Genomic DNA, 24,636 nt, shown 5'->3' on the forward strand with positions numbered 1-24,636 from the left:
GTGAAAAGGAAAAGGTTCTGCCCCTGGACCTGACATCAGCATGGTATGAATAACCCAGCTGGAGATCCCTTCCCCATCTCTCTCTGCTGGGGAAAACTTTATCCTGGCTGAACCAGGACAATTTATGTTCACTTTTCTGATTATTTCTTTCAAAACTGATTGCCTTTATTCATATTTTGGTCCCAAGTAGTTTGGCTCTTTACTTCCAACTACATGATTTTTATTATTATAATGATGTAGACAGAAAAATCTATGATGTATTTTCCTCTCCTCAAACCGGAACTTTTCTCTTTTGATTAAAAATACCTAAGACCCTAAAATATGTTCTGTACAAGTTTATTTTCAGGCATTTATAGCAGTTTGTTACTTGTTTCAGCTTTTCAAGGTGAAGTGTAATCCAACTTTTGACTCTCAAATTAAGTCTCAGTGAGAGGAAATGTATTTGGAAGTTGTTGGAAAATTCACTTGTTTGTTTTGCTTTAGGAAGAATTTTGTACCAAATGATATAGTTATAGTAGTATGTCTGTCCAGCTCAGTTTTTCAGTTTCAATAAATGGAAGGGATTCACTGGTGTTTAGCAAACTGATCCTCCCTGTCGCCATTTTATCATTGTCTTTCAAATTACTGTTTAGTTCTGCCTGTGTAATTGGACCAACACAGTCCTTATTTGGGAGTTATCTGCTAATTCCTTATGGTTCATTGTGTTTACTCATTTATTAATTGTTTACTCTTGTTCTAGACGTAATATGTCTGTATGACCTTTAGCATGTGAATTATTAATGCAATTATTGCCGGGAATATTTGTATTCACATGGGCTTTGATCTAATCCCATTGAAAACAAAAGTGATACTGGTATTGGCTTCTCTGTGTTTTGGATCCTGCTTCTAATTTTGATTGGTGACCTAAATCACACACTTCCCTTATTCAGCATCTTAAGTTGTATAAACAGGATGAGTCTCTTCCCTCTTCATTGATTACCTGTGAATATTCATAATTGTTCAACAAATCAATTTTGCATCAAATAGAAGGCTTTTCATAATGGTCATGAAAGCACTTTTGGCATGAATGCTCTCATTAATATTTGTTCATGCCAGAATTTGTGACACTTCTGCTCTGTGAGTTAAACCTCATGCAATAGAGTGTTTGAGATCAAGCTAATAAAAAAAAATATGAAAAGAGAAAACATCAGCTAAGCAAATAGTTTCTACTGCAAAAGGGTAAATGAACTCTTCTGGACTGTGTCTGTACCTGCTGTCACTCTAAACTCAGTTGACTTCTTGGCATATATAAATGCACATATGCATATTAAAAATATATTGATCATTAAAGGCCAAATTATCTTTATATATTGACATTGTTATTACATGTGTTACCTTAGACCACTGTAAGATTACAAGAATGCACATGACGTAACTTTATCTGTATAATAAAAAAAAATAGTTTTAGACGTCTACTCTTGCTTTTTTTGAAAAGCTTATCAGCTTTTCTATTTTGTATTCATGCTTGTTATGGCATTCTCTTAGCAAATATTTATTTATTTCATCTCCTGAGTTTCACTCCAAGATTTCTGTAGGATAATACTGAAAGTAGAGTGGGAAGCTGAAGTGTCATTGCATAATATTTCAAAATAGTATTTTCTGCATTTGAGGCTGCTGTAAACTTGGAAGCAGCATCAAGATTTCTTAGCTGTGCCCACCTAATTCATCATGGGCCCTCCAGTTCCCACATGAGCTTAATATACTCTAAATGTTAGGATGTTCTTTTTCCTTTTGGAAAATTGGTGGCAGTAGAAAGAACATAATTACAACAAAAATGTTAAGACTATCATCTACAAATTTTCTTTACGGGCACTGTATTTAAAAATGAAGCGGTTAATTAGGAACATGTCAGCTGATGATGAGTGTCCTATGATTTGAAATAATGGTCTTCCAAAACATATTCCTCTTGATAAGATTCCAAATATTAATATGTATAAGTATTGCAAAACTAAAATGTTTAAAGTGGATAGGTAGATGTATGTAAAGTGATAGACGCATGCAGTGAATCTGGGGGGCAGGGGGCTAAAACTCAATCCAGCTGGGTTTCCATGCTTTCAGGAGGAGTTAGTTACACATTTGATACTCTCCCAGTCAAAACCCTACTACTCTTTTACACTTTGTTATAGACAACAGCAGTTTGTATACTCTAAGAGAAATTGTTTGGTATGACAGGTAAAAGATATGAGTTTCAGTTGAGTAGCTAACTGCTGTCCAAATATGCTATCGTTTATTTGGCCACATGAGTTAAAATTATGATATTGTTGATAGACTGATTAATTGTGAGGTATTTACATGACTGATTTGCAAAGATGTGCATACATGAAAGGGTTACTGGTTTTGACACAGTGTTGCTTTACACCAAGTGAAAATGTTGCTTTTTTTTTTTCTTTTTCTGCCTTTTATATTAAGAGATTATCAAGAGTTAGAGGGGAAAAAAAAACACTTTCAAATCATATTTTCCAGATAATAATTCCAATTTATATCCTAACTAGCACAAGTAAGAGCATCTGTGATTCTGAACCTCTTACCAGACCTTTAGGAAACTGAAGTTTCTTGATTTCAAACAGCCTTAAATATTCATGTAGGTGTTACCAAAAACGTGGAATAAAGAACTTATCGACACCAATGTGATGTAGATAAGCACACACCCCTTTATTAACGCCCAGGTGCGCAGGGGAGTCGTCTCACCAACAACGCACACCAAGCATCAAAATCTCACATTTTATATAGAATTTACTCATACATAGCCATTAAGTATTCATACATAAGCATATAGTTTCTTGGAAATCATCAACATACTCTCTTCTTATTTCCAATTACACGCAGTGAAAGCTAGAAATGTCTAGAAATGGGTCTGGGGTGTAATGTGAGTAGGAGTTCCATGAGTTGGTGGTTGCGATCTCCCCTTGCTGGAATTACCTTCTGCTTAAGTTCACGGTTTCTTGGCAGGTACTCGCAAGCTGTTACAGTTGGTTTTCCTCAGTTCTCATTAATCCTAGACCTTGACAGCCACATGCATTCTTCTAGTTCTATGTATGCATCATAAATCAGTTTATAAATCAAATTGTGTTTGTTACCTAGGTTCCAAATGCTCCTACTAGTTAATTTTGACCAATCCCTTTGGCTTTGGTATGGGGCTATATGGGGATTTTAGTGTAGCATTCGGTTGCTGGTATAAAGTGCAATAAATGTGAACAAATAATTTCTACTAAAATATCTCTTAATTCTATACTCATTAAAATCAAACATAACTTAATTTCAGTTGACAGCAAAATCAGTAACATAGGGTCTGGTGGTGTCCCGATCCGATATCAGGGAGGGTTCTTAAACAATCCCGAGAGCGAGATTAAGACACAAACGAGGTCAGATGCTGCATAACCTTATGAGCTTTATTTTCTAAACAACTGATAAGAGCAATAGGACAGAGAGGAAAAGAAAGGAAAAGGTCGGAATCCCTAAACAAGAACACGGTAGAGGTACAACTAATTACCACCACCACGACCAGGGATCCGGTGATGTTCTGTTGGCCAGATGACGCTCTATGTTCCTGGCTCCGTGTTGGTTGCCCTTTCCAAAGGATTACGCAGTCTGTCCTTTTTATAGTCCCCATTCCCAGAGTTTGTCTGTCCATTTCCACGGGGCTCGTTGATGTAGGTGCCCAACCCGTGGTCCTCCATGCGTGCATGCCCAGGTGTCCATGATGGTTGTGCTGGCAAGGGGCCGATCTGTCTCGCCGTGGTTTCCCCCCCACAACCCAGTTCACACATAGGTGCAGCTCGATGGGTGACTGCTGAGACTGCTGATGTTCTCATCTCAGGCGGATGTGGTTTTCGTTGTGGACTATGTGTCTCCTTAAAGATGAACTACTTCATGCTGAGTCAGGAAGTGGTCGTCGTGGAGACAGTGATGTTGAGACATACTAAAAGTCCAAAAAGTTCCTTACAGGTGGTTTAAGCCCTGCTGGGAGGGGAGACCATGTTGCCATTGCCCCTCCCCCATCCTCAGCCGGTCAGGGTTGGAAGTGAGGCACAAACCTTGGCTTAAAATAAGAAGAAATTTAATACAGCAGTGTAATAAGTAATCTGAACAACAACAGTAGCAATGATAACAACAATAAACAGCAATAACAGTAAACAAGACAAAAGATATAAAGAGAAATACAGCAATGGTTACAGACAGCTCATTCACGTATTTTCTGCTACCAAAGCCACAAAGGAAAAAGTTTCTGTGCTCCCACGCCCGGACATGCCATCAGCATGGTATGAATAACCCGGCTGGAGATCCCTTCCCCCTTTCTGCTGGGGAAACTTAACCCTATCCTAGCTGAACCAGGACATAATCCACCCCTTTATTCTATACCATCTGCATCATGTCCAGCTGCCATTTAACAGTTAACAATAACAAAATAACAATTTACAAAGGCACAGGATAATTCATGGCATGTTCTCAAAGAGAACCAAGTCCCCCTGTGGTATGCATCGTATGTCTCCATTGTCTTGCATCACCGACCAGGTACACCCAGGTCCATGGGCAAAAGCAATCCCGTGCATGGGTTTGCCTTTAGCTTTGCCTGGCGCAGGACTAAACCAGACCTTTTTTCCCAATATATTCCTCAGGTGCACCACAGGGACTTTATCCCCATCTACAGCACGTGGAGGTTTTGACGGAGCCAGGCCAGCTCAATTGGCAGATCGTCTTGTGTTGACTAGCCAGGTGGCCTTTGATAGATGCATATCCCAGTCTTTGAAGGTGCCACCTTCCAGTCCTTTCAATGTGGTTTTTAACAGTCCATTGTAACGCTTGATCTTCCCAGAGGCTGGTGCATGATAGGGGATATGGTAAACCCACTCAATGCCATGTTCTTCTGTCCAGGTATTTATGAGGTTGTTTGCAGAAGTGGGTATTGTCTGACTCAATTCTCTCTGGGGTGCCGTGTCACCACAGGACTTGGGTTTCAAGGCCAAGGATGGTATTCCGGGTGGTGGTGTGGGGTGCTGGATAAGCTTCCAGCCATCCAGTGGTTACTTCCACCATTGTGAGCACGTAGCACTTCCTGTGGTGGGTCTGTGGCAGAGTGATGTAGTCAATCTGCCAGGCCTCTCCATATCTATATTTCAGCCATCACTCTCCATTTCGCTGGGGCTTCACCCGCTTGGCATGTTTGATTGCAGTACACGTCTCACATCCGTGGATGATCTTTGCAATGGCGTCAATAGTGAGGTCCACCCCTCGATCTCAAGCCCACCTGTATGTTGCATCCCTACCTTGGTGGCCCAAGGTCTCATGGGTCCACCTAGCTATGAACAGTTCACCTTTGCGCTGCCAGTCCAAGTCCACCTGAGCCACTCTGATCTTAGCAGCTTGGTCTGCCTGGTGGTTGTGTCGGTGTTCATCAGTGGCCCGACTCTTGGGTACATGGGCATCCACATGGCGCACCTTCACAATGAGGTTTTCCACACGGGTTGAAAAATCCTGCCATACTTCAGCAGCCCAGATGGTTTTACCCTTATGTTGCCAATTGCTCTGTTTCCATTGCTGCAACCATTTCCACAGGGTATTTGCCACCACCCATGTTTTGGTGTAGATGTAGAGACTCAGCTGCTTTTCCCACTCAGTAATATCCAAAGCAAGCTGGATGGCTTTCATCTCTGCAGACTCTCTCGATTCACCCTGTCCATCAGCAGCTTCAGTGACCCGGCGTGTGGGACTCCATACAGCAGCCTTCCATCGTCGATGTTTTCCCACAATGCAACAAGACCCATCAGTGAACAGGGCATATCACTTCTCCTCATCCGGTAGCTCATTATATGGTGGGGTCTCCTTAGCACGTGTCACCTCCTGGTCTGGTGAAATCCCGGAATCTTTGCTCTCTGGCCAGTTAGTGATTACCTCTAATATCCCTGGGGGCTGGGGCTCCCTATTTGAGCCTGTTGTGTTGTCAGCGCAACCCATTTACTCCACACGGCATCTGTTGCATGATGTGTGGAGGAAGTGTTTCCTTTGCACATCCACCCCAACACCGGCAGTCAGGGTGCCAGTAGGAGCTGTGTTTCAGTGCCGACCACTTCTGAGGCAGCCCGAACTCCTTCGTACACTGCCAGTATCTCCTTCTCAGGTGGTGCATAATTAGCTTCAGAGCCTTTGTATCCCCGGTTCCAAAAGCCTACAGGTCAGCCTCGGGTTTCCCCAGGTGCTCTCTGCCAGAGGCTCCAGGTAAGGCCATTCTCCCCAGATGTGGTGTAGAGCATGTTCTTAACCTGTGCCCTTCCCAGACTGGGCCAAGGACTCCTCCTTGGGCAATCTCTCACTTAATTTGTTCAAAGGATTGTTGTTGCTCAGGGCCTCATTCAAAATCGTTCTTCTTACGGGTTATCTGTTAGAGAGGGCTCACAATCAGGCTATAGTTTGGGATATGCATCCTCCAGAACCCCACAGCACCCAGGAAAGACTGAGTCTCTTTTTAGAGGTTGGTGGGGCCTTGGCTGTTACCTTGTTTATTACCTCCATTGGGATGTGGTGACGCCCATCTTACCATTTTATTCCTAGGAACTGAATCTCCCATGCAGACCCCTTAACTTTCTTTTGCTTGATGGCAAAGCCGGCCTTCAGGAGGATTTCAGTTATCTTCTTCCATTTCTTAAAGAATTTCTGGCTTTGTCCCCCTATACAATGATGTCATCAATGTACTGCAGGTGTTCTGGAGCCCCAACTTTCTCCAGTGCAGTATGGACCAGTCCATGGCAAATGGTGGAGCTGGGGTTCCACCCCTGGGACAATCAATTCCAGGTGTACTGGATGCCCTCCAAGTGCAAGCAAACCGTGGCCTGCACTCTGGCACTATCAGAATGGGGAAGAACGTGTTAGTGAAAGTTATGGTGTACCATTTGGCTGCCTTTGACTCCAGTTCATACTGGAGCTCTAGCATATCCGGTACTGCAGCACTTCTTGCTGGCATAACTTCATTCAGGCCACGGTAGTCCACAGTTAGCCTCCATTTACCATTAGGATTTCTTACTGGCCATATAGGACTGTTGAAGAGTGAGTGAGTTTTGCTGATCACCTTCTGGCTTTCTAGTTGATGGATCAGCTGATGGATGGGGACCAGGGAATCTCGGTTGGCGTGGTACTTCTGCCAGTGCACCGTCCTGGCAGCAATCGGCACTCGCTGCTCCTCAACCTTAAGCTGCCCCACCACTGAGGGATCCTCTGAGAGGCCGGATAAGGTAGACAACTGTTCAACTTCCTCCAGGGCAGCTACACCAAAAGACCACCAATACCCTTTTGGGTCTTTGAAGTACCCTCTCCTGAGATATTCTATACTCAGGATGCACGGGGCATCTGGGCCAGTCACAATGGGGTGCTTATGCAAGTCCTTCCCAGTCAGGCTCACTTCAGCTTCCAGTAGGGTCACCTGTTGGGATCCCCTTATCACACTGTAGATGTAAATAGATTCAACCCCACTGTAGCTCGATGGCATCAAGGGTGCACTGCGTGTCAGTGTCCACCAAAGCCTTATACTCTTGTGGGTCTGATGGGCCAGGCCATCGTATCCACACTGTCCAGTAAATCCGATTATCCCTTTCCTCCACCTGGCTGGAGGCAGGGCCCCTCTAATCCTGCTCAGCATCACTCACTTCTTGTAAGAATGATTTACTGGTCCCCTCAAGAGGGTCAGATATTATGTTGACCATTCTATTTTGTCTGGTGTATTTCTGACTGGACACTAGAACTGTGCTTTGCTCGGGGGACTCCTCTTTTGTGATGGTCTTCCCTTTCAGCTGCTCTACTCATGTAGCTAGGGTGGCATTGGGCTGTCCATCCCACCTCCTCATGTTTTCTCCATGGTCGTGGAGGAAATACCACAGGGTGACTCGTGGTGTGTACCTTCTTCTGCCTTTCTCTTGGGTGGGGAGACTTTTACTTCTAATGGCTGAGACATCAGCCCATGTAGGTGGAACATGTCCTCTTCCATTTTCTGGACCCTCTGAGACAGTTCCTCCACAGCCTATGTGATTTCCCTCATATTGCCGGAGCTTGCCAACCACTCCATCCACTCTTAGAGTGTGGGTGTCTGTCCACCAGGACACTATTGCCAGTGCTTCTGAGTGTGCTTCTGTTACACTCTTCAGGAACTTTCGCCACCTCAGGTGTGTGCAAGGAGTCTGATCTGGGTCCATGGATGACTGCTCATCGTTCAGATCACAATAGATCATCTCAAACACAGCCAGTTCCCTGAAATTCTGAATGTCCTTCTCAGTGTTGATCCATTTGCTTAGCTGACATAGGACATCATCCTTGTAGGGGTGCCTCTCCCTTACACTGAACAGGAGTCGCTTCCAAAGGCTGAGGGTTTGAGTCTGTTTCCCTATTGCCCTATCAATGCCAGCATCCTTGGCCAAAGATCCCAGCTGCTTGGCCTCTCTCCCCTCCATCTCAAAAGCACTGGCTCCATTGTCCCAGCATAGGAGCAGCCAGATGCAAATCCACTCGCCTCCCAGGCGGACGAAATCTCTCTGCATGTCTTGCAGCTCAGTCGGGGATAGAGATCAGATGATCACCTCTGGCCCTTCCTCCTGTTCCCGTGATGGGCCTGGCTCATCCCCATCCCCCACTTTGCGAGCTGACTTTCTGGTATATTTGGTTTTCTGTATCAGTGCGACAGATACCAGCCCTGGTTGGCTCTGTGTCTCAGTCGCTGTGCTGGTGGAGGCGACTGAAAGTTCTTCTGCCTGTTACCCCATTCCAGATACTGTTTCAGTGAGTTCACTCTCACGTTCTGTAGCCTTTTCTCACCCTTGAGGGCTGTGAGTCGTATTAAAGAGGACACAGTAGGCATGGGCAAGTCCCCAACATGTTGCATCAATTTGTGTCTCCTGGGTTCTGCCAGCTCGGTAACACACCCTTTCTACCAATCCATCAGCTTTTCAGGGCTCTGCATTTGTTCAGGATTGAAATTCCAAAGCATTGGAGGTGCCCACCGACTCAGGCCTTTGTCCATCTTTTCCCACACCCCTTGCCACTCACTATTATCTGACCTTCGGGCAGGTTTCTGGGTGCTGCTATTGTTAGAGATGTGCCACATGGTCAAAACCAAAATCAGGCAGGCATTCAGAAAGCATTGTGCCACAATCACTTTGGCCTGCAGGCTCCAAGAATAGTTGAAACTCCCATAAACGGAGAAGATCTCTTCCCCTGGCTCACCCATAGAGGGGGTGAGACCCCTAATAAAAGCCGAGGCAGCAAACAGTTATGGACACACACACACACCCCCAGCCATACAAAAGCATTAAAAGCAGTCAGTAGCCCATATAACAACATAAGACCCTTTATACATTTTCCACCAATAACAAACGCCAGCACTGGGATCATACACTGGATATAAGGATAAATCCAGCCCCACCAGACAAGCAAGTGGGCCAGCATTGTAAACATTGTCTTATCAAACAAATACAAACAGAGAAATTACACCCAACAGATTGCTGTATCACACTCTGGTCAGGGTCTGTCCCTTTTTATTCTTATTTCAGCCCTCTTGTGCCCCACGTTGGTGTGCCAAAAAAGTCTGTGGTGGTTTAAGACCTGCTGGGACCAGAGACCATGTTGCTGTTGCCCCTCCCCCACCCTTAGCCGGTCAGGGAAAAATAAAATAACTGAGAGGGAGAGAGAGGGAGGATGTGGTGGGGAAGAGATGGTTTCTCATGAGCTGTTAACATAATCAGGAGAGGAAAAGATAAGAAAACAGCTGGCTGATAATTTATTACACCATCTTTAGCAGAAATTATAATTAAAAACAGAACTTGGCTGTGAGCAATGTAGCATTTCTCACCTACTCAATGAAATAAAATGCCCAGAAAAAAAAAATAAGGTTTGGCAAGAGATACCATCATGTGGAAGGCTGCAGTGTTTTAGCTTTACTGGTGGGATTAGAATGCAGGTGAACAGATTGTTTAGAATTAAACTAATTGATGATAAATGAATTTCATATTATATGCCAATAGTGATGGTCATTCAAACCCTAGAACTCTCCAAAGAATAATATTTTTTTTTTTTTTTTTTTTTTTTTTTTTTTTTTTTTTTTTTTTACAAACCCTATATTTCTATAGGTGCTACATTGTCTAGGACACCTCATTCTCTAGCAGGGCTGCATAAAAATTCTGACACTGCTTAGAGAAAGGGTAGTTGTAATAGCACCAAATTCCTATCCCAAAAGTTACAAGCATGGTTTCGATCTAGAATTACAGTATAAGTATTGATTATTGGAGTTAATGTAGTATTTGCTGCTGATGGAACTGTTTATAGTTTCCTGTATCACTGAATGCTCTGAGCTTGTTAGTGTGTCTCATCTACATGTATTTCTAGCAGAGATTTGTCATGGAAGTAGGCATTATAATCACTGTATATTTAAATTGGGGTAATCTGAGAGAAGACTAGATTAACAAATAGTGTGATTCCAGAATCAATTTTTGTGTAATTCTTGGCATGTGGCTCCTGCTATTGGGATCTAGTGATACAGCTTCACTTAATATGCTGTATCATACTGATTTATATTAGTACTGTCTTTTAATCTGAACAGAGTTCAAGAATTTTTTAACAATTCATATTGGAATACTTCCAATAAAACTGTTTTTAGTTTTGCAAAGTGCAGCAATTTACACTGTTGGCTGAGCAGTTGCATGCTGTTTCTAAACAAATGCATATGTTTGTGTGTTTACTGTCTGTTTTGCATGTCTGGTGGAAAGATGATATAATATCTTCCAGAAATTAGAACAGTATGTCATTCAGCAGAATATATATATGTGTTTCTTCTTAGTACTGAGGACCTTGGAGCTCCACTGAGATTGAGCCGTTGTCATGTTCATCATTGCACCAAGTAGAACCGTAAAATAAATTAATTGTCTCAAAGTAGACAAAAACTGAAAGAAGGAGATGCTTTTCTATTTTTCCTAACGTTGCACATCGCTTGCTTTTGGCATCTAGATCTTCTCAGTCCCTTCCTATGTCTCCTAGAGGCATAATTTTCCTTGTGGGTTTAATTAGAACATCCCAAACTTTGGTCTTTCAGGGTGGCCCATCCTTGTACGAATTGGTAATCCCTTGGATATGGTTATTATTTTACTAAAACAATGTGGCTTTTCAGTACTTGGACTCCATGGAACTCTCACTAGGATATGTGTAGGATTCTATGATGCCAAGCAGTTCCATTAAATATTACATGTATTGTTTAGAGAAAGTTAAGCTTCACAGAGAGTAACTTTGGAACATGTTACACATATTATTTATTGACATTTGCACCATGTTCGCATTCAGGATAGCGTAATTCAACATCTGTTCCTGATGAAAGTGAGCATCTGGTATTTCACAGATATTTATGAGACATGAGCTTACAGTCCTTTAGCCCTACCAGACAAATTGGAACCAGGCTCTCCAGGTGGATGGTAAGACCTGTTTCAGTGCTGGTTACAATTCTGATCACACCTTTTATGTGGGGTGTGATCAGAATAGGGTTGATCTGTTATACTCTGTTTGCAAGCAGAAGTACCAGCAACTTCAGTGTTGTGTCTTAGGATCAGAAAGAAAATGAGATGAGGATTTTTCCAACATGTAAGAATAAAATGAGAAAGTTCTGGAAAGCTCTACTGCTGTTACACTGTTTGATCACTCTGAAAATCTGAATTTGTGATCCTTCTTTTGCCCTGACTAATAAATTTTTCATACAGCAAATGAATGAATCCACCTATAAAACAACTGCTTGGTGACCAGGGTATGGGGAAAGAATTTGTTCCCTGACTGAATTTTTCTGGGGTTTGTCCAGGGAGGTAAATTGGCTCAGAGAGAAAATAATCACAGTATGATAATTATGTATGGCAAGAAGCCCCAACTAATTTTGTCTTCTCTTGTCCTGGGGCAAGGTTGCATAACTCATTATTGTTCATTATGAATCGTAAAGATGAGCTCACTTCTGGTCAACGAATACAATATTCAGTCTTTTGTTTGTTGGTGCTCTGTTTAGCTCATGGCTACGGTTTTTAACTAGAGGAGACTATTACTCTGTATTAAGCCTTAAAGATCCCAGAGGAAAAGACTATGATCTTTGTTTCTTGCTTTCCTCTGTGACAATGTTCCCTAGAAATGCAAGCCTGTGAATAAGTAATTGTTGCGGATGAAGGTATCTCACATGGTTATGATTTAATAATAATTGAAGATTTATTAACGGTGTTTTGATTTAATCATTAACAAAGTGATTTTGTAAAATAAGTTATGATTAAAATAGTGACTTGATTTCAGATTCACACTAACTTACTACTGATTCAAAGTATATATATATGTATATATGCAAAACACAAGACATACAAACAGGACAGAAATATTTGGATATCCAGTGAAATATATAAACATTCATATTCTTAAAGGTAAATGTGTGTAGTTAAACACATAGATAGGTAAAGAGGTGAATGAAAGAGGCTAGCCTTCCCTCTTCTCAAATTTGGAGCAAATACTCAAAATGCATCAGTATTTCTCAATGGACAATAACTGAGAGTCAAGAATAATTCTGCCTTCACCCTGGCCTTATGTCGGCTTTGTGGGCAGATGATATTCAGACTTCAAGAAGTCAGCCTGAGAGACATCCCAACTCAGGAGAGATGCTGGTCACAGTCTGCTGCTATCCAGGAGAACTCAATGGGTCTCATTTAGAATCACTTTTTATAGGGTCATAGATAATTGACTTTCATGAAGTAATTTTCCCTTTCAGCTCAACTCAGATGAGGAAATACTCTGGTACTTTCTACTAGTTGCACAGGCCTAGAACTTGCTAGATTTTGAAGTTCTAGTATCACTGTCTTTGGGCCACAACCCAAATGTACTAGGCTGTCAGCAGGTGATAGATTGTTGTTAACATTCCCAAGCAATAGGGGAAGCAGGACCCAGGTACATTAAGGGGGTGCCTTAATGCTACAGTCCATTGCCTTTTGCAATCCATCTTGGGTTGGTATGTGGCCCAGGAGAAGGGGAATTGCACCATGCACTGAGCAGCCCAGAAGTGGAGAGGTTGCAGCACCACAGTAATCTAAGACATCCATCTCATTAGCAGCTCTGTTAGTTGCAGGAATTTATTTCTTTGTGCTCCAATTTATCTATATGCATGTATGGATGTGTGTATGTACAGATGCATGAAAGCAAGCAAATGATTTTTCTCCTGGCACTTGCTTTATCTTCCTTCTTTAGAACCTATAAAACAGCTGTAAGGCAACAGTCAAAAGTACTGCAGTACAATTGCAAATATCAGCAATGTATTGCAAATTCAAATTGCAATGCCAAACCAGGCTAGTCTTCTGAATGATCACTTGGACAGACTTTGCTGGTCTGATAGACCAGTTGTATTTATACACTTCCTTTGAAAAAGCAGGAGGGATAGGAAAAAGCAATTGTCAGGAGGGATAGGAAAAAGCAATTGTCAATCAGATAATTAAAAAGCATATCCTAGCATATCCTATCAGACTCCATCAAAACCCTTACAACTATCCTTCAGAAGAAAATAGTATAAACATTGTCTCTATAGCTCTAACTCCTTCTATAAACATTTCATTCTTGAGAAGTTACATCATTTGAATTTCACTTCTGATCTGTATTTGTTGCATTTGATTTACTCTGACAGACCTTTATCTGCATAACCATAGCTTTTTTTTTTTTCTTGCCAGGTATTATCAGCCGCCAGGAAGCAGAAGAGTTGTTGATGAATAAATCTGAGGGAACATTCCTGGTGCGAGTCAGTGAGAAAATCTGGGGCTATGCATTGTCTTATCGCCAGCAAAGTGGGTTCAAACACTTCCTGGTTGATGCTTCGGGGGAATTCTACAGCTTCTTGGGGGTAGATCCAAACCGACATGCAACACTGACAGATCTTATTGATTTTCACAAGGTAACACTTGCTAGGTAGAGATCAATAGCTGAGTGGAATGGATTAATAATTTAAGGAGGAACCACGAAATTTAAAACCACACTGGAAAGTAGTGGGTAACTAGTGGGGAAAAATGTATACATATATATTCTACAGTAAGCCTAGCTGTAGAATTTACAGTTTGTGTCTTTTCTTGCAGTGAATCAGAAGGATTTTGCCCTTTTTCCAATGCTTCAGCATGTATTTTTGTCCCCTTCAAAGCAGATTCTTATGCAATGGATTCACTCCTGGGCTAAAAATGGACTAACAAGGACTGACAGAGCTAACACTTTTTGACCCTCTTTGTTTGCAAATTTGGATTGGAAATACCATAGAAAGGTCTTTCAATGAAATTTCAGCATTTTTCAACCTTTGATGTGAAGTCTGTCATGTACAAAAGCAAAGGAGGGGGTCCCTGAAATAAAGAATGGAACATGGAGGAAATCTCTTTTAGGGATGTGCTAAGAATCATTCCTCATTATCCAAAACAATCTTACAAGAGTAATTTACTACTCATCTTTGACTTTAGATGGGTTTGAATTACTTTGCCTCTAACTGTCTAGTTTAATAACTGGTCCAAACACTGGTCTATTTGGCAATCATTTCAGGAGGCATCTTATCCTGTCTCTCACATGGTTTTCTTTGACACTTTTCTGCAGACCCTTTCTGGTGAACTACTCTGTCAAGTATCCCAAAGCCTTCTGGTAACCAGCTACGCAGTCTTCATGTAAATGGTTGCACTGCAGGCACACTTTCTCTTGCAGCTATTGCTATATTGTTTGGAAAAGTTGCTGTTTCCTCAGGACTATTTTTGGCAAGAGTATACTTCTTCACCTCCACTTCTCTTTGAGGGTCCTTTTCACTTTCAGTCAAAATGAGCAGGGCTGGCATAATTGGCATAACTACTTTGTTAGTTGCTTATACTTATTCATCTAAAATTGCTTCATTTTGATTTTAAAAAATTAAGAAGAGATCACTCAAGCAACTCACCTGACAGATACGAGGGGATGGTAACCAGTAGGTGTTAAGAACAGTCTTCTTGCAGAAGAGGGTGTGAGTGTGCATTTTCTCTTATTACTATTTGCATTTAAATACAGTGTGGAAAGCAGCAATAACATATCCAAGATCATTGCTAAATCTTTGTATTCACTTCCACATAACCTTCTCAAATTTAATTTGACTAGTAACTTGCTGAACTTATTCTCAGTCTGATGTAGTGATTGGGAATGAACCACAACTGGGAGCCTGGATGCATTCCGAGGAAATCAGACACCAAATTTCCATTAAATTTCAATTAAAACTGGCTAAGTTTTGAAAATGCTAGGCCCATATATAGATCCATAACTTGGATCTAAATTTTCAGATGAAGGATTGCTATTTTAGTCAATATAATTCTGGATTCTGTCTGATTTTGGTGCATCTATAAATCTTAAACTTCTACAAAAAGAAAAATAAATTATCATTACTCTCAGAATAAGTGCAAAGACCAAGTCCTCTACTTTTCCAGTAAGTTTTGTTTTGTATTCATCTTGGTAATCAATTACTGGAATGACAGACTTGGCATGTGGGTATTTAGTTAGTGAGACTAGATGCTATTTTGTAAAGACTGTCTTTACCCTAGCAAGGTTCATACACTTCTCTGTATCAGTCAGAAAGCTGTTACTGTTGTGTGTGAGCACTCAATATTGAGCTCTTGCTCAATCTGCCTGGGAAAGCTTCCTTCAACCCGACGACTATGGAAGTGGCATAGTAGGACTGGCATATGTCTGCTAAATTAACCCTTGAGAACAGACTTTATAGGGATTTGTAGCTGGTTTTCTTAATTAGCATATCAACTTACAGGTAGCACAAATCTCTGCTTTTTTTTTGGTTTCCACTATTTGATACCACTATTTGATTCCACTATTTGATACTAGCTCAAATTACTACTGTCATAAGACATAAACAAGGCATGAAGAATGAAAAGCTGACAGGATCCCTCTGTGGGTCTATACTAATTTTATCAAGCATTTATTTATAACTGGTTACCAACTACAGTGGTGTTATGGTCTTTATTGCTATTAGTTCCTTGTCGTAGATGACATGGAAAGGCTTATACCTTCGATATTTCAATTGGTTTTATCTTTCTAGGAAGAAATCATCACATCGTCAGGTGGGGAGCTACTACTGGAGCCATGTGGACAGCAGAAGAATCCACCAGACTACAGTCCTTTATTTGAATAACTGATCCAGGACTAAGGAATGCATTCTGAATAGCTGTAGTAATAGATAGCTACAAAAGTAAACACTGAAAAGTAGTTAACAAACTTCCAAAGTCACTGGTCTTGTGGCCAAAATGTATCCTCATTGGGAGGCCCATAATATTTCTGTTTTGCATCTGAATTATCATAATTATTCATAATGCTAACATTTTAAAGGTGAGAAATTACTGGCAAATTACAAATGAGGACTAGGGGTTGTGGCCAATTACACTGAATGCTAAGTTCGTATTTTAATTTTCTTAATGTCTAAGATTGAAAATACAAAATGAAGCAAGAATATGGACAGGAAACTATTCATATAATATTTTATGAAGTACCAATGTTGGTGAACAGATTCTTTTTTTTCCAAAGCAAGGTTTGTCTGTTTCTGTTGACAATCTCATTACTCAGTGGTACACTTTTGATAACAAGAGAAGAAGCCTTAAAACATCCTTTTGAAATTTGTGATTGCTTGAACGGTTAGATGTAGCTGGAAACTTGCCATTGTGCTTTTGAATTCAAGCCTACAAAGTTCACCACAGCAGAGACAGAATAAGGTCACTCACATTAAATTTACAATTTCATGCAGTCCAACAGCCTTGGAAATTTTACTCCTGCACAGGAAGTGGTCAACTGATTCTAAACTAATTATTCTAATGAAAGCAGTTTGATTTGCAGCAACAGCTCCTCTCACTGGCCTTGCCATGTTTTCTGCTTTCTGATGTGCAAGATACATGCTGGAGATTCCTAGCTTTACATTGCTATAGGACCAGGTTTCCCTTAGCTGAGTGAAGGTGGGGGTGGTATATTCATTCACTGAAAAGGTACAAGTAATTATATTATCAGCATCCTATGTCATGTTTTAAAAAAGATCACACAATGTATTCTCAATCCATTTATTATATATACTAAAACCCATGAAAATAGACCTGTAGCCTAGACCTATGGAGCAGTTGCTTAGTGTTTGGACTAAAAAAAAAATCTCATCACAGTAGTTAATTTGCCCTCCTGAAGTTTGTTTCTCAGGCAGCCAGTTCAGGAAATGCGAGTGCAAGAGTTGAACTGTTGCTATTACCTTTCTGTGCTTCTTGTTCTATTTCCATGAATGGCCAGATAGAAACTGCTAGGTATAGAAGTGTTCTTTCCAGCTCCAAACATTCATTTTTGCAGGGTGATACTTCAAACAACAGGGCTGTGACAATTTTGTATGCAACTGATTTCTTGCATGAAGGAGGTACTTGTGTACCTATGTCTTTGATAAGCAGTTTCTCAGTACTTTTTCATGTGATGTGTATTTTGACATGTAAAGTGGACCAATCCGTATGTGGCACTGTACCTCCATGGCTAATTTTTTCCTGAGAATCTGAACACATAGTAAAGGCACAGTGAGTTCTACTGCTACTGCTTTGGGCAGTCTCTGAATTACTGTGTGGTTCTCATCCAAATCTCAGTTAGACTTCCCTCCCAAACACCATGTGAATCCATCTCTTCTCGAATAGTCATTTCTCTTGACTCACTGTTACCTTCTATACTTCGTCTGACCTAGATGGCAAGCTCATCTAGAAAAAGAAATTTGTCTTGTCCAAGTTTATAAAGCACACTATATGTTTAAGGTGTTACAGGTAATAATAAACAGCTGTGGTAATAACAGCAAAAATTTTTCATAAATAATTCTATAGTTAGCCCATATTACAGTAAAGATTTTGCACACAAACTTCATTGTTGTTCAGGAAAATTTTCGTTGATTAACATTGCTTTTTTGTGTGATTTAATCCATGAAGGTTTGTGATCCATGAAAAGAAAATTCAAATGAAGTTTCCACAGAGACTTAGCTAGACAGTTTCTGTATTGATCACTTGGCACACTGGCTCAGGTTTTAAATAGTTACTGTTAGCACCTCATAACAAAGCAAATCATGAGCAGCTGCTGGTAGTGTACAGTGCTCAGGTAAGACAGCAGCTGGGCTTTTTGCAGCAAGTAGATTTACAGAGGTAGGACATTTTTTAGCTATGTGTCTGATATCTTGAGAAAAGAAGTCACTTGACAGCTAGATAAAGGGTCAAGATACCCAAGTGGTATTGGAATTTTGTCAAAGTGTGGTCCTTTGCAGGTCATCAGGGCCTGGATTCTTGAAATGGAACACAGCTCTGCAATTCTGAACATAGTAACTCCTAAATAGGCCTCTGGTAGGATCTATAGTCTCCATTAAATGAGAATCCTGGTATGTGTGATCTGGGATCAGAATACACCAGGTGTAGGTATATACAGACATTAAATCCAGCTGTCACTGAAAACTGGGATAAAAACTTATCGACACCAATGTGATGTAGATAAGCAGACACTTCTTTATTAACGGCCGGGTGCGCAGGGGAGTTGTCTCACCAACGCACACCAAGCACCAAAATCTTACATCTTATATAGAACTTAATGAAGCATATTCATTAAGTATTCATGCATAAGCATATAATTTCTTGGAAATCATCAACATACTCTCCTCCTATTTCCGATTATGCAAAGTGAAATCTAGAAATGGGTCTGGGGTGTAATGTGAGTAGGAGTTCCATGAGTCAGTGGTCGTGAGCTCCCCCTGCTGGAATTAGCTGCTGCTTAAGTTCACGGTTTCTTGGCAGGTACTCGCAAGCTGTTACAGTTGGTTTTCCTCAGTTCCCATTAATCCTAGACCTTGACAGACACATGCATTCTTCCAGTTCTATGTATGCATCATAAATCAGTTTATAAATCAAATTATGTTTGTTACCTAGGTTCTAAACGTTCCTACTAGTTAATTTTGACCAATCCTTTTGGCCTTGGTATGGGGCTATACGGGGATTTTTAGAGGAGCATTTGGTTTCTGGTGCCATAAATGTGAACAAATAATTTCTACTAAAATATCTCTTAATTCTATACTCATATTAAAATCAAACATAACTTAATTTCCGTTGATAGCAAAATCAGTAACATTTCCCCCCCTTGAAAGTGTTGAAAATTATTTCAATACTTACACATCTTAGAGAATTATTTATTTCTATTTTCAGAAATTAATATTTGTTTCAGCATATTTCGGGGGTAAATCATATTGTAGTGGAATATTTGGTACTTCTCTCATAATCCTACAATGTACTGCAAGTCTATTAGTAAACTGTCTTTTAAGACAGGCATATACTAGCATAATCATCAAAAAGACAATTAGTAGCAGAAACAGTCTTGATTAGGGATTTCAGCCAAGAGCTCAAATTCCATCTTAATCCACTAAAAAATTTTCCCAGCCAATCTTCTGACATATCTTCTCGAATTGTTTCTTCTTTTTTTTTTTTTTTTTTTTTTTTTTTTTTTTTTTTTTCTTTTTTTTTTTTTTTCCTTTTAAATAGATCTAAATCATGCTCTACATCCTGAGTGACATTCGGAATATGAATGCAACAATGATCTAATCTATCCTTGAGATATCCACACACTCCATGTTCCTTTAGCAGAAGCATATCTAATGCCATCCTATTCTGAACTTTCATTCAAGAAGTTGCCTGTAATTTAATGTTTAATTCTTTAAATCCTTTCCTTGTGATATTGGCTAACTTTTCTACTTGTCCTGTTAACTGATAGAGCCTTTCTCTGTTTCTATATGAAGCTTTTGTGTTCAAAATTGGCCCAGCCAATTTTGACTCCTGTTGATGGTTCATCATCTGTTTCTGACTTTTGGTTCACTGTATTTTTTAATTTTCTAAGGGTCCTTTGAATGGTGATTTCTTCCAAATCAGACACAATGTTGGCAGGCCCAAAGTAATTTGTTTTACCTTACCATCTACTGGTAAGTGGGTTGTCCAGGTGCCATCACTTAATACCCAAACTAAATGTCCTGGACTCTGAATGGTGGATTTTCTACAACTGAAAAGTATCCTCTTCTGGGTGTGAATATACTAGTCAAGGTGAGGTTATTATAAAAACCTCGACAAAAACAACCAAAATTTAAAGCAGCTGCCAAAGGAGGAATTATTTAAATTATTAAGTCTGCATTGCTGCAATCATATACTTTTCACATTTCTACCTTGGCACTGTATTTTCCTTTTTTTTTTTTTTTTTTTTTTTTTTTTTTGTTTTTTTTTTTTTACAATCGGTTTCTTTGCCCATTGATTTCCACTGTTTCCTAATAAGCTTTACCTGTTCATACCATTGAGTTACTGGCCTCTGTTCACAATGAGTGGTCTCATTTTTATGTTCCAGATTGGTCAAATTCATAGTTAAGATTCCCCATGGAATAGATTCTTCTACTGCTCTTGGTATTGGTAAACAGGCTGTAATCTGCATGACATTTTGTAAATTGGCAAATCCTTTAATCAATCCTAACATCAAATTTTCCTTGGACATTTCTCTGGGTATGTCAATCATTTGTTCCGTTTCTATTGTCTTTTGTTCCTAGGAATCAGGCTACGCAATCCTTCAACCAGTACCCCTTTCCAGAGTAAAATTAAAAAAAAAAAAACCAAAGAACTGATATAAAAAATTAGACATGTTTTAGAGTCAGTTCTAAAGTCTTTGGATCACAGCTAATAATCTTCCATGGAGTAGGTGCCTTTTTCACCTGAGTATAGTGTATCCAAGCATCTAATTCTGCAATCTTGATAGCTGTGAAGGTGGTTAACAGTATCCGGAAAGGTCCCTTCCAGCGTTCCTGCGGAGGTTTGGAAGTCCACGTTTTCACATAAACATAATTTCCTGGTTGAAAATCATGCACTGGATTCTAGAGTTAGAGGTCTGTTCCACACTACTGCACTCCAAATCACAATCAATGTTTTTCCTAAGGAAAGCAAATAGTTATACACATCTTGTGTCCCTTTTACATGCATGTTTGGATTTGGTTCTGGGGACTCATAAGGTTTTGCATAAAATGATTCATAAGGACTGACTGAGGTTCCACACTTTGGTTGTACTCTGATTCATAATAATGCCAATGGAAGTGCTTGAGCCGATTTTAAACTTGTCTCTTGACAGATTTTACTTATTTGCCTTTTAAAAGTTTGATTCATTCTTTCTACTTTCTCACTGGATTGTGGCCTCCACGGAGTATGCAAATCCCAAGTGATACCCAGAATTTTGCTAACATTTTGGACTATTTCTGCAACAAAGTGTGGACCTCTGTCAGAAGAAATTCCAGTAGGAACTCTGAACCTTGGAATTATTTCTCATAGTAACCACTTTACTACTTCCTTTGCTTGTGTGGTGCAACAGAGAAAAGCTTCTGGCCATCCTGTAAAAGTATCAACCCCCACCAGGATGTATTGGTACCCATTTTGCCTAGGTAATTCTGAAAAATCTATTTGCCAATCATCCTACACATTTGGACTCTTTTCTTGATCACTGGATTAATTTTCAAACATACTTCACATTCTGAAGTTATTATTTTAGCCAATCCTAACATTTTGACTGATACCACATGGTTTTGTAAAGAAGTTACTAAGGCTTCTGCCCCCCAGTGACATTCCTAATGCCTTGTTTGAATTATTTTTCTCATCAACAAAGGTGGAATTACCCCTTGTTCATTAGGGGTTACCCACCTCCAGCTAGGTTTTTCTAGCATTTAATAATTGGCCTAACTTATTATCCTCCTCTGAATATTTTGTCTTTTCCCTAGGAAGGGTTACTGTTTTGGAGGGAATTAATGCCATTTGGAATACTCGTTCCTTTGCTATTTTTCTTGCAGTTTGGTCGGCCAAATTATTTCCAACAATTTATTTTTTGTTTCCAATTTGATGTGCTTTACAGTGCATGATTGCTACCTGATCTAGTTTTTGAACTGTTTGTAATAATGGTAAAATTTCATTCTGATGCTTAATATTTCATCCCTAAGAGGACAATAATCCTCTTTTGTAGTCCACGAACTTTCGACGAGCAGAGGAAGCAAGCAGTCGATTCAATGTGAATGACAGAGCAAGCTTCAGCTTTATTCTCTTTGCTTACATCCTTATATTCACTAAGTATTGCATATATATAGAACGCCTATACATATTTATGTTCTATCCCCGCCTATCTTCGCTTCTTATTGTAATTAGGTCTCCTCCCTTTTGCGCCTGCACAATGAGCTCTCAGTGTCCTGGACAGGGGTGTAAAGGGCTGGTTGGTGGTCGTGAAGAGGAAGTTTCTCCTCTTCCTCACTGCTGACCTTTTCACCCTGAAGTCCTGCGCAGCCTCCGTTGTGCCCTGGGTCCGAGCCAAACCGCTGAGCCAGTTTGGATAGGTTCTTGGAGTAATCTTTTGCTGACATTCACATTCTCGCAGGTAGGGGGGAAGCTTCAGTTCCAGGCAGGAGATAGTAGCTAAGCAACTCAAGCAATATCTATCTTGTGTAGACACAACAAATCACCCTGTGTTTCATCTCTAAACAGTTTTTCCATACTGCCATGTCCTTGTTCTTGAAGGCATTCTCCAACACTCTTTCTTTCCACAGAGCTCCATGGATATGTACCACCCCAAAAGCACACTTTGAGTCTGTCCAAATTTTTACTTTCTTCTTTTCACTTAGTTCTAAGGCTCGAATCAAAACAATAAGTTCTGCTTTCTGACATGATGTGGTACTCGTCAAGGCTTTTGCTTCTACAGCTGTGGTGTCTGTTGTTACCACATATCCAGTGTATCAAACTCCTTGTTCCATAAAGCTGCTGCCATCTGTATACAGTTCTCAGTCTGGTTGCTCTAATGGTACTTCCTCAAATTTTCTCGACTGGAATAAACATACTCCATAGTGGCCAAGCAGTCATGCTCCAGTTGTCCTTCTTCCTATGTGGAACTTAAAAATACTGCAGGATTTACCAGGTTAGTTGTTTTTAGAATCAACTCATCTTGTTCAATCCGTATTACCTGGTACTTCATCATTCAGCTCGGAGTTAGCCAATGTTCCCCCTTTTGTTCTAAAACAGTTATCACCATGTGTGGGACATAGACTGCTATTGTGCTTCCCAAAGTCAATTTCCGAGCTTTCTGTATGAGCCTTACTGTTGCAGCTACAGCTCGAAGACAATTTGGCCACCCTTTACTCACTGTGTCCAGATGTTTGGAGAAATATCCAACCAGCCGCTTCCAGCTTCTCATCTGCTGAGTCAGCACAACACTGACTAGCGCAAGGCGTTGCCTCTCATGGACAAACAACTGGAAATCTTTGGTTAAGTCCGGAAGTCCTAAGGCAGGTGCAGACATTAAAGCATGTTTCAATTCCATGAAAGCCCGTTGTTGCTGTGGGCCCCATATAAAAGGAGAGTTCTTTTGGGCCTCATACAGCAGTTTAGCTATTAGACCATAATTCATGTTCCAGAGGTGGCACCACCCTGTCATTCCTAAAAATGCTCTGAGTTCATGAACATTTTTCAGCTCAGGTATACCACAAATGGCTTCTTAACAGTCTTTTCCTAAGAGCTGCTGCCCTTCTGAAATCTCAAAGTCCAAATATATCACAGTCTGACATGCTATTTGGGCTTTCTTCCTGGATACCATTCAGTCCCTGAAAGTTCAAAAGATCTATTGTTACCTGTATACAGGTAAATCTTTCTTCTCTAGCAAGTAGTATGTCATCCACATATTGTAAAAGTAAATATCCAGGTTTTGGTTTGTCTTTTTTCCAAGTTTCAAGCTCCTTTGCCAGCTGATTTAAAAAAATTGTTGGGCTATTTTTAATCCTTGCGGTAGTCTTGTCCATGTCAGGTGCATCTTTCGTCCAGTTCGTGGATTTTTCCCATTCAAAAGAAAACAATTTTCTGCTTTCCTTTTCCAAAGGTACGCAAAAGAAAGCATCTTTCAAATCAAGCACTGTAAACCACTGATAAGTCTCCTTTAAAGCTGTTAACAGCTTGTAAGGATTTGCTACTACAGGATATATATCCTTGAATATTTGATTCACTTCTCTCAAGTCTTGCACTAACCTATATTCACCCAACGGTTTTCTGACTGGTAAAATGGGAGTATTATACTCAGATTCACATTCCTCCAAGATTTTATACTTCAAATATTTATCAATCAGTTTCTTTCTTATATCTACTGCCAATTGTCCCATAGAAAACAAATCCAATTGTATCTGAGCTGCCTCTGTTTCTACTCTCAAATCAGTGTATTTTCTGGCAGCTTCTTTCAGTCTTTCCAAAAACACTGAGGGAGATTCATTCTTATCTTGTCTCACCTCATATAATTTAGACCATTTTGGGGGATTTAGGCATGGCATGTTTAACCCCATGTAAAATCCATTTCTGATACCGACTCACTCTTTCTCTGTGCTCCACATTATTTGGGTCCCACTGCGGATCCCCAGATGGAAAATTGTGCTCTAATGTTCCACCTGTTGTTCCACTCAAAACAGCCACTTCTGCTTGTGCTCTGCCAGTCTTTAAGACCATCTGTTATCTTCCGTATCATCTAACAAATTATCTCAAATCACCTGTAAATCAC

General features: G+C 40.3%; 1 protein-coding gene across 1 annotated transcript in view; it reads left to right on the forward strand.

Annotated features, from left to right (window-relative positions):
• Nucleotides 1–16,411, forward strand: part of SH2D4B (SH2 domain containing 4B) — a 98,356-nt gene extending 81,945 nt beyond the window's left edge. The window contains exons 7-8 of the mRNA XM_026854668.1: nucleotides 13,737–13,957; nucleotides 16,106–16,411. Of these exons, the coding sequence (XP_026710469.1) occupies nucleotides 13,737–13,957; nucleotides 16,106–16,198 (314 nt within the window). The 3' untranslated portion in view covers nucleotides 16,199–16,411. The remainder of the gene's footprint in view (nucleotides 1–13,736; nucleotides 13,958–16,105) is intronic.
• The last annotated feature ends 8,225 nt before the right edge of the window (nucleotides 16,412–24,636 follow it).

This window comes from Athene cunicularia (genome assembly GCF_003259725.1).
Source record: "Athene cunicularia isolate RWA chromosome 9 unlocalized genomic scaffold, athCun1 chr9_part1, whole genome shotgun sequence".
Classification (NCBI taxonomy): Eukaryota; Metazoa; Chordata; class Aves; order Strigiformes; family Strigidae; genus Athene; species Athene cunicularia.